This window comes from Macrobrachium nipponense, chromosome 6, assembly GCF_015104395.2.
Source record: "Macrobrachium nipponense isolate FS-2020 chromosome 6, ASM1510439v2, whole genome shotgun sequence".
NCBI lineage: Eukaryota > Metazoa > Arthropoda > Malacostraca > Decapoda > Palaemonidae > Macrobrachium > Macrobrachium nipponense.
In genome coordinates this window covers 76,651,311-76,665,643 of record NC_061108.1, presented here as the reverse complement: position 1 = coordinate 76,665,643, position 14,333 = coordinate 76,651,311, and the positions used below count along the sequence as shown (strand labels likewise).

Here is a 14,333-nt window from a genome sequence, read left to right as displayed (position 1 = left end):
TCCTCAGATGAGCTGGCAACGCATTGAATAGATGCTGCATTGTCAATGCTGGTGCGTAGTGGATTAATGTCCTGTGTGCTTTCCTTATTTTTCCTGGTATAGTTTTGGGCACTATTAATCTACCTCTGCTTGCTCTTTCTGATAATTTTAGCTCCATGATGTTTTCGGCAATTCCTTCTATCTGTTTCCATGCCTGAATTATCATGTAGCGTTCTCTTCTCCTTTCTAGAATATATAATTTTAAAAATTGTAGTCTTTCCCAGTAGTCAAGATCCTTAACTTCTTTTATTCTAGCTGTAAAGAACCTTTGTACACTCTCTATTTGTGCAATATCCTTTTGATAGTGTAGGTACCATATCATATTGCAATATTCAAGTGGACTACGAACATACGTTTTATAAAGCATAATCATGTGTTCAGCTTTTCTTGTTTTGAAGTGCCGTAACAATATTCCCATTTTTGCTTTACATTTTGCCAATATAATTGCTGTGATCATTGCATAACATGTTCTTATTCAACATCACACCAAGGTCTTTAACTGCTTCCTTATTTGTGCTTGTCTCGTTATTAGGTCCCCTATACGCATATAGCTTTCCTTCTCTATCTCCATAATTTATTGATTCAAATTTATCAGAGTTAAATACCATCCTATTTACCTCTGCCCATTCATATACTTTGTTACGGTCTCTTTGTAGCACGTTCCTATCTTCATCACAAGTAATTTCTCTACTTATTCTTCTGTCATCGGCAAAACTACTCACTACCGAGTCCTAAACATTACTGTCTATGTCTGCAATCATAATAACAAACAGCAATGAGCTAGCACCGTACCTTGTGGCACACCGGATATTACCTTAACTTCATCCGATTTCTCATCGTTTGCAATAACTATCTGTTTTCTGTTGTGTAAAAATTCTTTTATCCATCTTCCTACTTTGTCCACTATATTATGTTTTCTAATTTTCTTCACTAATATATTATGATCTACCTTGTCAAAAGCTTCTGCAAAGTCTAGATAAACCACATGTTTCTTATCCGTTTTTCATATTTTTATATATGTTCTCACGGTGCACTAATAGTTGGGTTTGTGTACTTTTTCCGGGTACAAAACCATGTTGTCCTATATTAAACAAATTATTTTTTATTAAATGTTTCATAATATTTTTCTTCATTACCCTTTCATACACTTTCATAATATGTGATGTTAGACTCACAGGCCTATAATTACTTGCCTCTAGTCTTGATCCACTTTTGAAAGTAGGGGTAACATATGGTAGTTTGTGCTCATCATAAATCTTGCCTGTATCTACACTTTGCCTTAATAATGTTGCAAGGGGCTTTGCGATAGAATGAACTACTTTCTTTAACAAAATAGCAGGCACTCCATCAGGCCCAGCTACTGCTCCATTTTTAATTTCATTAACCCTTAAACGCCAAGCCGGTATTTCCGAAAGTGTCTCCCACATGCCGGCAAGATTCGGGAGTGAGCGCTGAAGCGGAAAAAAAGTTTTATTTCAAGAAATCACAGCACGCTTAGTTTTCAAGATTAAGAGTTAATTTTTGGCTCCTTTTTTTGTCATTGCCTGAAGTTTAGTATGCAACCATCAGAAATGAAAAAAATATCATTATCATATAGTATAAATATTGGAATATATGACAGCACGAAAAAATATTTCATACATAACTGTAAACAAATTGCTCTGTGAGCAAAACAGTTAAAGCTAATGTTAATATTTTTTCGTTGTACTGTACATTAAATTGCGATGAATTTTGTATATAACAAATTGTAAAATGATCAAAGCAACATAGAGAAAATATTATCACAATATAATGCATGAATTCGTAACGTGCGGACATAAAATGTTTTTTCAAAAATTCACCATAAATCAAAATATTGTGCTAGAGACTTCCAGTTTGTTGCAAAATTAAGGTAATGATTGAATTTTTTCTATTTATCTATTTATTTTATGGATACTATAGCTTTTATCAAAACTGATAGAAGCTAAAACCATGAGTTATTTTTTGTTGTATTCTACATGAAATTGCGCACATTTTCATATATTAAACTTTATGTAACGGCTAATATAAAACGGTGCAAACATTACAACAATCTGATGAAAGAATTTCTGATTTTTTCAGAAGAGTTACCACACGGACGTAAGGAAAAATTTTTTTTTCATAAATTAACCATAAATCGAACTATTGTGCTAGAGACTTCCAATTTGTTGCAAAATGAAGGTAAATGATTGAATATGTATTGCTAGAATGTCAAGAGTTTTAGCTTACAATTGCGCTTTTTGACCATTTCGGCTGAGTCAAAGTTGACCGAAGGTTGAAATTTTGGCACTGATCATGATTTATATGAAAATATTTCAAAACTGATAAAAGCTACAACCATGGGTTGTTTTCCATTGTATTCTACATAAAATTGCGCAAATTTTCATATATAAAACTTTATGTAACGGATAATATAAAACGTTGCAAACATTACGACAATTGGACGAAAGAATTTCTGATTTTTTCGGCAGAGTTACCACGCGGACGTAAGGAAAAAGTTTGTTTTCAAAAATTCACCATAAATCGAAATATTGTGCTAGAGACTTCCAATTTGTCGCAAAATGAAGGTAAATGATTACCTATTACTAGAGTGTAAGAGTTTTAGCTTACAATTGCGTTTTTCGACCATTTCGGTCGAGTCAAAGTTGACCGAAGGTTGAAATTTTGGCACTGAAAATGATTTATATGAAAATATTTCAAAACTAATAAAAGCTACAACCATGGGTTGTTTTCCGTTGTATTCTACATAAAATTGCGCACATTTTCATATATAAAACTTTATGTAACGGATAATATAAAACGGTGCAAACATTACGACAATCAGACAAAATAATTTCTGATTTTTTCGGCAGTTACCTCGCGGACATAAGGAAAAAGTTTTTTTCAAAATTTCACCATAAATCGAAATATTGTGCTAGAGACTTTTAATTTGTTGCATAATGAAGGTAAATGATTGAATATTACTAGAATGTAAGAGTTTTAGTTCACAATTGCGTTTTTCAACCATTTCGCTCGAGTCAAAGTTGACCGAAGGTTGAAATTTTGACACATTATGATTTATATGAAAATATTTCAAAACTAATAAAAGCTACAATCATGGGTTGTTTTTGGTTGTATTCTACATGAAATTACACACATTTTCATATGCAAAATTTTATGTAACGGATAATATAAAACGGTGCAAACATTACGACAATTGGACGAAAGAATTTCTGATTTTTTCGGCAGAGTTACCACGCGGACGTAAGGAAAAAGTTTTTTTTCAAAAATTCACCATAAATCAAAATATTGTGCTAGAGACTTCCAATTTGTTGCAAAATGAAGGTAAATGCTTGAATATTACTAGAATATAAGAGTTTTAGCTTACAATTGCATTTTTCGACCATTTCGGTAGAATCAAAGTTGACCGAAGGTTGAAATTTTGGCACTTATCGTTATTTATTTGAAAATATTTCAAAACTGATAAAAGCTACAACCATGAGTTGTTTTTCGTTGTATTCTACATGAAATTGCACACATTTTCATATATAGTGCTCCATGTAACGGCTAATTTAAAATGGTGCAAACATTACGACAATCTGACGAAAGAATTTCTTATTTTTTCCAGCAGTTACCGCGCGGACATGAGGAAAATGTTTTTTTCAAAAATTCACCATAAATCAAAATATCATGCTAGAGACTTCCAATTTGTTGCAAAATGAAGGGAAATGATTGACTATTACTAGAATGTAAGAGTTTTAGCTTATAATTGCGTTTTTCGACCATTTCGGTTGAGTCAAAGTTGATCAAAGGTTGAATATTTGGCACTTATGATTTATACAAAAAATATTTCAAAACTGATAAAAGCTACAACCATGGGTTGTTTTTTGTTGTATTCTACATGAAATTGCACACATTTTCATATATAAAACTCTATGTAACGGCTAATACAAAATGGTGCAAAAATTACAACAAAGTGACGAAATAATTTCTGAGATGTGTCGCTGATGCTTTTTAGTGTGAGAATAAAGAAATTCGCGCATGCGCACCTGGGTAACGCTTGTAAACAAAACAACAGCTGGTTCCGTGAGCTCCAGCATCCCTCAAAATTTTTTTTGCCAAGTAGACCTATAACTATTTTTCCGCAAATATTTAAAAAAACTTGTTAGCGTCGACGTATTTTAAGTCCAATAAGCACCCGACAGACAATTTTTGTCGACATAAAATATGTCTAATAGGCGTTTAAGGGTTAATAGCCTGCACAATATTGGCTTCATTAATATCTATGTCTGATAAATATTAACTATTTTCATCCCTTATTCCTGTATCATTATCTTCATTATCAATTCTAGGGGTAAATTCTCTCTTATATCTTTCTGCCAATATGTTGCATATTTCCTTTTTTTCATTCGTTAATCTCCCTTTAATTCTTAGAAGGCCTATATCTATTCTTCTTTTATTCATCTTTTTCGCATATGAGTACAAAAGTTTGGGGTTTTGCTTGATATTTACTTGGGTTTTTTTTCTTTCGAGTCCCATTTTTCATTTGCTTTTGATTGTATAATCTTTTGTTCTGCATTTTCTATCTTACTTTTTAGTTCGATCACTTTCCATGCATTCTTTTCTTTTGCAAGACTTTTTTTCCACTTTCTGAACTGCTGTTTTTGGAGCCTGGTAAGGAGTAAACTTTCTAGGCTTCTTTGATTTCTTGGAAGCTGAGGGGGTACTTTCTGGCTTCCTCTTACCAGCAAGTCCCCAGCGGACCCTAAGGCTCTGATTGAACCTGGTCGCTTCGTGGTGAACCTCGTTTACCGCCGATTCGGGAAAGAGGTCAGCTCCCCAGATAGAAGACGAGAGCAGTTTGTTCGTCTCATGCCGAATAGTGGCTTCCTGCAGGACATGCTTCCTGCAGTTACGCCTAGCTACGACAAAGTCGTACAGATCAGACTGTACGGTCTGTGTTTGAGCCTTTGCCAAAAGTTTAAACAGAGGCTCCGTACCATAGGTGATGGCGGCAACCTCTGTCATCACCAAGGCGTTCAGTGTCCTCCCTAGCCTGGTCCTAGCGTCGAACTCCGCTTGGATCAGGTTATCCGGTAGCCTTGGGAGTCTCTCCCCGAACTGCTCTATAGCGCAGTCCGGTTTGTGAAGGAAGCTGGAAGATCAGCCCAGAGATCCTCAGAGCCTGGGAAGAGCGGAGATGTTGGATCCGACTCTCTCAGCTAGGGAAGAGGCTCGTCTTTCTTAGCGGCCTGGATCGTCACTTCTGCCAACTTTGTGGTAAAGGGGAGTGGTGTCTCCTCCTCCGACACACAGAAAAGATGGTGAATGGGCTTTTGAAAGCCTGAAGTTTGATATTCACGCAGTCCCATTCTTCAAGGCATCGAACCCATTCTCTCTGGGCTTGTTCCCGACTGTATATTACAGTCTCTTTCGGAATCTTATCCTCTCTCCTTAGAGCTGACTCCGTCAACCTGGCGTAACCCATGAAAGGTAGTTGAAGATTGGCGGGGTGGAACTCGAAGTCCTCAATACGACGAGTTCCACAGTCCGGAATGGAAATCATTCCATCCTTGAAGGGTGCAAAGGCTGCGACCCTCCAAGGATTGCTCATAGTAAAGGCGGGGAGAGTATTATAGTCTGGCATCGGAGTCATTTCGGCGGTTGCCAGAGGAAGACCTGCTGGGGGATTATCCCTAAGGCCCGCCAGCAAGTTTTCCTGGTTTGTCAGTTGCTCCGATATATTTTGGATCGACTGACCGGATTCTGCAAACGAGGTGGAGATCCGAGCATGCATCTGATCTAGCCTGTCGTTCATCATGGCTCCTACCATGTTGCCCACCTGTTGCAGTAAAGGTTTCAGGATCGAAGGGACCAGAGTCCCCGGTCGAAGCAGGGGTCTTCGGATGTGCTCCGGTGGACGTCGAAGGTACCGGCTCAGAGGGAGTCCGGGCCTTCTCCTTAGAGGACTTGCCTCTTGACCCTTTGGAGTGTGAAGTCGAAGATGACTTCGATTTCTCTGCTCCGAGATGGTGAGCCGGAGACTTATGAGTAGATGAGGACGAAGTCTTCTTAGAAGACGTCCTCTCAAGGGTCTTCTGCTCCCGTTTTCCTTTAACTTTAGGGACAACTGAAGCTGACGACGACCTGGCCAGAATATCCGACTCTGTAAATCCTTGAAAAGAGGAGGAAGAAGGAAGAGGTGACGAAGATCCAGATGCACCCAAGGGAAGCCCTTGAGCGCCCAACAAACCTACCTCTACCAACAACTCACCTTCCCCTACCGTCATGGGTTCAACATTGAGGTCCAGTGTCACAACATCCTCGGCGATCCCCGGGGCTCCCTCCTCCGCCATAGCCTGCGCCACCTGTTGCTGGATGGCAGCGATACACGGAGCTGCCGCTGTAGGGTCGACGTACCCGGTCGACTTGCTGCCTGGGAAGATGCGAACAGCCATACTCTTGTCTAAAACGTATGGCTGCCCCTTGGATACGTTCTTACCAAAGCCTCCTACCCAGGCTTTCAGGGTAGCCAACGCGGCGTCCTTCACGGCGGCAGCCTGAAATAAAGGGTCATTGTAATCCTTACAATGAAACCCCGAAGATATATCATTAACACTTATGACTATGTCACACTTATATACTTGGCACAGGCTATCTGCAATATATATCAAGAACAGAAACAAAACCTTACGCCAGTGCATACTTACTCCGGCAGAAAACTGTTCCACCAGATCATAACAGATGGAGCAGGCTTCGTGATGCCACACAATCAGATCGTTGTGGCGGACGGCGCAGGGAGCGTGGGTCCGGCAGACCTCATGACCACAAGGGTCCTGCAGGATGGCGTTGCATCCTGCTTCCTGACAGTTCGTAGCCTGTAAGTAAACAGATACATAAGTATCAGCAGTTACTAACAGGGCTAACCTGTTAAGTGATATGAAGCTCCGCTGCATGCCGGAGTGAAAATATTTTTGGACATAATCCTCTCCTGTACTCCGTGAGAAATTTCCATAGGATATGGTAAACTGGTCTGAAAACTCCAGTACACCGGAGCGAAGATTTCCGTCAAACCAGATACCTGCTCAGACACAGATAGTACACCAAGGTGAGGGTACGATCACACCGGAGAACATGAGAAGATATCCATAAAAACTTAACATAACATAAAATAAAATAAATTGATAAATAAGGTAAGCGGTGTGTAGTTCTGCCGTACAACTCTTCCGCCAGCCAGCGGAGAACCCGGATGGTGAGCGGGTGCTCCGCCAGACAAGCGAAAGAGACAAAAGAGAGAAGTATGTTAAGGCTGCTCCGTTACCACCCCCAAGGAGCTGGTGGAGCCAGCGGTCCGCTGTAACGGTGGGGAGGGTAGAGGAGAGCTATACGGAGAGCACCGCGGAGGACCCGATGCGAGCTGGCGGGGTGGCCAACCCAACCTGAACACACGAGGAACCCCCCCGAACTCAAAGAAAATGGAACCAGCCCAACTCAGAACCCCCTTTAGTCCGAGACTCCCGTATCCTCCCTGGGAAGGGAGGAGAAGGGGAGGGGTGCTCAGATGGTTGCCATAGCGACCGTGAGCAAGCGAGGACCATCTCCCTCCCACGTGGGGAGGGAAGAGAGAAGGGGGGGGGTCCCGAGTGAAGGGCTGAGGCGATCAGCTGGCCCTTCGCGATCGTAGGTGGACCACGAGGCGAACGAGACATACAAGGCATAGCCTAGGCTGTAACCAACCGCCTCAGACATACAACCCATAATAAATACATCGTAATAAAAATGAAAGGAAGGAAATCACGAGTGAGAGAAATAGAGGGGTCGTCCAGGAGAAGTTAGGCTAGCCTCCCCGAAGGAAGACGGACTAACAACTCGGTAGCTGGTCTTTGCCGATACGTAAAACGAAGGGCGACGGCCAGGATGGCTGGACTAAAGATCAGTGGGTAATCTAAAATATTGTATAAAAACCCACGTGCCTAACAGACCTAGACAAAGGTACATGCATGCATGAACACTGATCTAAGACATGAGGCAAAGGATTTCCGAATAGTACGAAAACACGAGGCGAGCCGGTATGGCGAGCCTGGCGCCAGACAAGGAAGGCCGTTATTGAACCTAAAAAACGGTTAAAACGGATCCTGACTGGCTAAAAATACATGTAACCTTTCGGCAATACTTAACTTAGCTGCGGCGATAGCTTGGAACTCCATGCTGAAGAAATAAATCCAAATAGCACACAAAACACAGAGCAAAGAAAAAACACATGCGTGTGGAAGGGCGCTAACGTAAAGGATGGCCACGAGAGGCGCTGCGGTCGGCGTGGGAGGATGTGTAGTAGTAGTTGCTGGCGCTGGCTGTGTATCAGCTCTCTCAGGGAGGGGGATTTTGATGTAGGAGAATTCTAAATTGCAAGAGGTCCGTGGTAGTGGTCTCACTCGCCCCAGTACCATACCGACACCCTCTTTTTATTTAGGGTGAGCGAGTCAGTTATTCTGACATCCACCTATTTTTGTTTTTTCTCTGGTAATGTTAGTATCATTTACCTAGAAATAATGAACTTAAGGGATTATTTCACGAAGCGACACGGACCCTTGCCCAGAAATAGATTTTTCCTTCGTCAAAATCCCTTTTCTGGAACAAGATCCCTCTGTCTCTTGGTATGCATGACTGATGTTTACTTTTCTTCTTCGGTATATATTTATCCACTATTTTCTCTAATATTTTATACAATATATCTGTATTTACCTGTACATATATCATCACTTACGAATATGTTATCCCAATTTTTGTTTAATTCTTCATTTATTTCTGACCACTTTATATTTTTACTGTAGAAATTGTATTTTCCATATCCTTCCCACTTATTCCTCTCTTGTGTATCTCTGTTTTCACTTGCTTTAGAATGGACTGTTAATTCTATGACATTATGGTCTGAAATACTCGCATTATAAACTATTATTTCTTTAACATAATTCACCTTGTTTACAAATACTAGGTCTAAAGTATTTTCCTTTCGTGTTGGCAGGTGAATTATTTGTTGAATGTTGCATTCTAGTAGCATATCTAATAGCTTTTTGAATTGCCCCTTATCTTCTGCACTACTAGTACTCTCTTTTAATATGTATAAATACAACCACAATCTCCTATTCGTTCTTTCCAATCTACGAAAGAAAAGTTAAAGTCTCCGGATAGGAGAATAGTCCAGTCCTTGTGATTTCTACTTATATCATCCAATTTTTCTATTGTGTCAAACTCTTTAGTATTAGGGGGTCTATACATTACTATGTTCATTAATTTTTCAGATTCAAATTCTACCGCTATTAGTTCACATTCTGAGTTACTATATTTCTCATATATTTTACCTTGTTTTTTGTATTTCCCATATATTGTGGTTCCCCCTTGATTCCTATTTTTTCTATCTGATCTATAAGTTTGGAACCCTTTTATTTGATCATCATTACCAGTCTCTTGGGAATACCAGGTTTCACTTCTATTTATTATATCTATTTTCTTTTCTATTTGGGTTAGTTCTACTAAGAACTCTATATTTATTTTTGAGTTACTCGTAACTAAACTCTGCGCATTCATCACTATGATGGTTTGCGTGTTATCTCCTTCATTTAATATAGGTAATAATAAGGATTTTCCCATGTCTCTTTCTTGTTCTGGTATGTTGATCTTTTATTCATTTCCAGAAATTCTGACATTAAAAAAATCCAACTTTTCCAATACGTATATTTGATCTTCCTTCATCATAATTATTCATTTTGTGTATAAATCTGCAATTTTCTCCGTATCTGCACTATACCCTAGCATCGTATATACAGTACTTTTCTCTTGCACTGTATCTTGGAGCTGATGCTTGCAAATTCTTTGCTGACACTCCATATTGTGGTGATGGGTGGTTTTTTCCTTCACCTCATGGTCTTTGTTCCTTTATTTACTTCTTTCTTTTCTATTTTAGATTTTATTATTTAATTGATTATTTATTTGATTTTGATTCATGACTACTGGGTGCATATTTTACATTTTTTTTTAAACTTACATCCTTTTCCTTCTTTTAGGTTTTTGCATAATTTTGGATGTAGATCTCGCATTCATCCTCATAGCCATCTAGGTATGCGCATTTACCATAGATTTCATAATTGTGACATACCTTGGGATGTTTGTAGTAACATCTTTCACCGAATCTGCAATTCCCTCTTTTCAAAAGGGTGCAGACTTTGTCTTTCTTTTCTATGTTTTCTTGCTCTTTCCCATCAGCATGCAGATCTGGGTAAAGCTGCTTCGGGATTTTATTTTGTGTTGTCATATTTTAACTTATTTCTTTGTATGTATGCTGCTTGACTGCCTCATATGTAGTATCTATGAGTATCTCTGCATCCATACTCTTGTCCTGCTCTTTGTTTTCATTATTTTTTCTGTCATTCAAGTTTTGTTTTCTTCTTTTCTGTTTTCCTCTTCTTCCTCTTCCTCGTCTTCTTCATCCTCTACTATTTGCACATTAAGTCTTGATTTAATAACATTGTCTATCCATGAGAGACATGTTGAGCAAAATACTCTAGTATCCCTACTCGTATTTTGCTGGACTTTAGAGAGAGAGAGAGAATAACTCCTTACAATATCAAAAGGTATACATTTGGTATTTGAACTTTCAAGACAAACAGTTATAAGCATTTTTAGAGAGGTTCACTGTAAATATAATTACTATAATAGTTTCAAGTATGTGTTCACAACTAAATTCTTCATATAATTCTAAACATGTAGGGTGTGGTACAGTTCAAACTCAATACTAAGACATCCAAGACTGATACATTATATATACAGTGGGGCCCCTCTATTCACGTTCTCCGGATTCGCGGACTCACACATTCGTGGATTTCTCTCGGGAACGTTTCCCCACATTATTAGCAGAAAATTCACGCATTCGCGGTATTTTTCTATAAGAAATATCCAGTAGTTCCTGGTTTTTTTATCAATTTCATCATAAAATGCACTTTTTGTGATAAAACTATTAAAAAAACCAAGTATGAACATTTTTAGTGGTTTTTCTTGAGTTTTAACTAACAAAATAGGCTGTTTTTAGCATTTTAATAGGGGTTCCAAACATTTGCGGGTTCTTACTATTCATGGGGGGGTCTGGTATGCATCCCTCGCGAATATAGGGGACCACTATATATATATATATATATATATATATATATATATATATATATATATATATATTATATATATATATATATATATATATTATATATATATGAATAACTTGATCACGAAGTATATAAAACGTGATGCTATATATAAATAAAGGTTTATTTGCCACGAAGGAAAAAAATGAAAAAACGAGTTGGCCGAGTACTCGGCCAACTCGTTTTTTAATTTTTTTCCTTCGTGGCAAATAAACCTTTATATATCTATCTATATATATATATATATATATATATATATATATATATATATATATATATATATATATATATATATATATACACACACACACATATATATATATATACACACACACATATATATATATATACAGTGGACCCCCCGTATTTGCATTCTCCGGATTCGCGGACTCTCACATTCGCGGATTTCTCTCAAGAACGTTTCCCCCCATTATTCGTGGAAAATTCGCACATTCGCAGTAATTTCCTATGAAAAATATCCACAAATTCCTGGTTTTTTTATCAATTTCATTATAAAATGCACTTTTTGTGATAAAACTATTAAAAAAACCATGTATAAAAATGTTTAGTGGGTTTTTCTTGAGTTTTAATGAACAAAATAGGCTGTTTTTAGCATTTTTATAGGGGGTTCCAACTATTCACGGGGGGGGAGTGTCTGGTATGCATCTCATGCGAATACGGGGGGACCAATGTACACATATACAGTATCTGTCATGCTGTTTATGCAAAGGAATAACTTACCTCTTTGACATCACATAATCTAACTCCTTCCATCTGATGAAAAACAGGATAGTGTGAGGAATCAATCTCATCACGCCTGAACACATCACCAACCACAAGGAAGTTGTCAAATCCCATTTTTATCATTTCACACTGCAAATAAACATGATATAAATAAAATCAAATTTAATTTTCATTGAAATTTTTACAAGTTTTAACTTTGTGGTAGTACTAGGGAGTACTGAAAAACTGAGATTTCTGTACTTCCTATCTTCAGCAATTCAAGCCAAAATCAGTACTACATATCTGGTCCAGGTCTTAATCTATGAGAGTGGTTCAAAAACTTTTCAGGATCCCAAGACTTATCCCTGCCATCACCAGCATACACACACTTTAATACTAAAAATAAGTGTATGTATTTCTCATATTAAATTAAGCCTCATAAACCAGTGGTTTAAGCATTCAGAAATGGGAGTTACATCTCACCTGTAACTACACAATCCCCACATTTTTATGTCAAAAAGATACTATAAACAACTATTCAAAGTTTTAATTCAGGACTTTGGACAACAAAATAAAACCATGTTTTATACATATGTAGTAGATAAGGCAGTCCCTGGTTATTGGTGGCCTTGGTTATCTATCGGTGATATGGTTTTATGAGGCTTGTCTAGCACCGAAATGGGCTAATTTCCAGTTATCAGCACCGATAATAGAGTATTGATTGGTGCCAATATATACCTAAAAGAGGAGCCATTAACCAGTTATTGGCGCAGATAAGCCCCATAAATCACCAATTTTCGGTTATCATTGATTTCCGCTTATCATCAAACTGTTGGAACGGAACCCATCCATAAAAACCGGGGACTGCCTGTATATACCTTCATTCTGTTCTTTGTGAAGCCTAGTCTTATTTTATTTTACTGACTGAGCTACTCTTGTGACATCATCTAGTATTACATTTCATTCATACCTCCAAAGCATCCAGCATTGGCTATTTTTTTACAAGACATTTTCTTTTCATCCTTTCTGGTCACTGTAGACTTACTTTTGCTTATGCTGATTTTCAGTTTTCTCCTCTCCAATAGTCTTCCATTTGTTAAACATTTCTAAGACATTTTCTTGAATTTTGTTTTTAACACTAGGTATCCATATTGTCTCTATACTTTCTCAAAAAACTTCTCAACATACACTACTATATAATATATCCTCCATATTTTTTCATCTACTTTACCTCTTCCATAGCTGCTTCATTATAAAAATGACTGTTTTATAGATTATAAGACTGGATGCAATCCATCTTGCTAATTGTTTTGGAAAAAATTATATATCAATCTTAACTTCTGTAAAAAATAGTACATCAGATTAATTAAGTTTTCATTATTCCAAATGTTTTATTTTACGTTTTTTATCTTTTATTTGACTGAAATAATCAAAAGGTAGCATTGATAGCAACCAGAGGTCAATGGATGGGTTCCCTCTGTACAGGGGAGCAACACAAGGGGTGGAGCACTATTTCTACCTTTAAAATGGTAGCTGCCTTGGGAGACCCACCTCCAGTCCCTTAAGGGTTATCAGTCAGTTTAGATCAGACGTAGCACCGAAGGCAAGATTTGATAGTGCAGTGTCCCATCACTTGGCCACTTCAGGTACTCCAGTTTTATGGATGAGAGGCCTTCCACCCAAATCCACCCTCTGTCAAAGTTTCAAAGAACAGAATACCCAATAATCAAGATTATTTTATGATCATCATAAAGTTTGTTTAGATAAAAGAGAAGAAAAATGAAATGTTATCAAGAGAACAAAAAAGACCAGACTACAATTTGTTAAATCAGCAGCAGAGGGGTAGGGCTTCCAAGGCCTTGATGTCTACCAATAAATCACTGGACATTGCCCTACAGCTACCAGCACCTGATCCACCCAATGAAGGTAATAGGTCAAGGACCTGGTAACTGATGTCGGTCATCTTGGGAAATGATATTTGTAATACTAGTAGGCCATTCAACATGCACAAAAAAGGGATTTTGACGAAGGAAAAATCTATTTCTGGGCAAGGGTTCGTGTCGCCCAGTGAAATAATCCCTGAAGTTCATTATTTCTGAGTAAATAATACTAACATTACCAGAGAAAAAATAAAAATAGGGGGATGTCAGAATAACTGACTCGCTCACCCTAAATAAAAAGAGGGTGTTGGTATGTAGCTGGGGCGAGTGAGACCACTACCACGAACCTCTTGCCATTTAGAACTTTCCCACATCGAAATCCCCCTCCTGAGAGAGCTGATACACGGCCGGCGCCGTCAACTACTACTACTCTACCTACGACGCCGACCACAGCGCTCCTGGTGGCCATCCTTGAAGTTAGATGCCAATCTTGGGCGCAAGGGTG

At 38.2% G+C, this 14,333-nt stretch overlaps 1 protein-coding gene across 4 annotated transcripts in view; it reads right to left on the bottom strand.

Annotated features, from left to right (window-relative positions):
* Window positions 1-14,333, bottom strand: part of LOC135216354 (phenylalanine--tRNA ligase, mitochondrial-like) — a 292,985-nt gene that overhangs the window by 206,576 nt on the left and 72,076 nt on the right. For all 4 annotated transcript variants that reach the window (XM_064251594.1, XM_064251591.1, XM_064251592.1 and 1 more), the window contains one exon: window positions 11,967-12,098. In XM_064251594.1, the coding sequence (XP_064107664.1) occupies window positions 11,967-12,098 (132 nt within the window). The remainder of the gene's footprint in view (window positions 1-11,966; window positions 12,099-14,333) is intronic.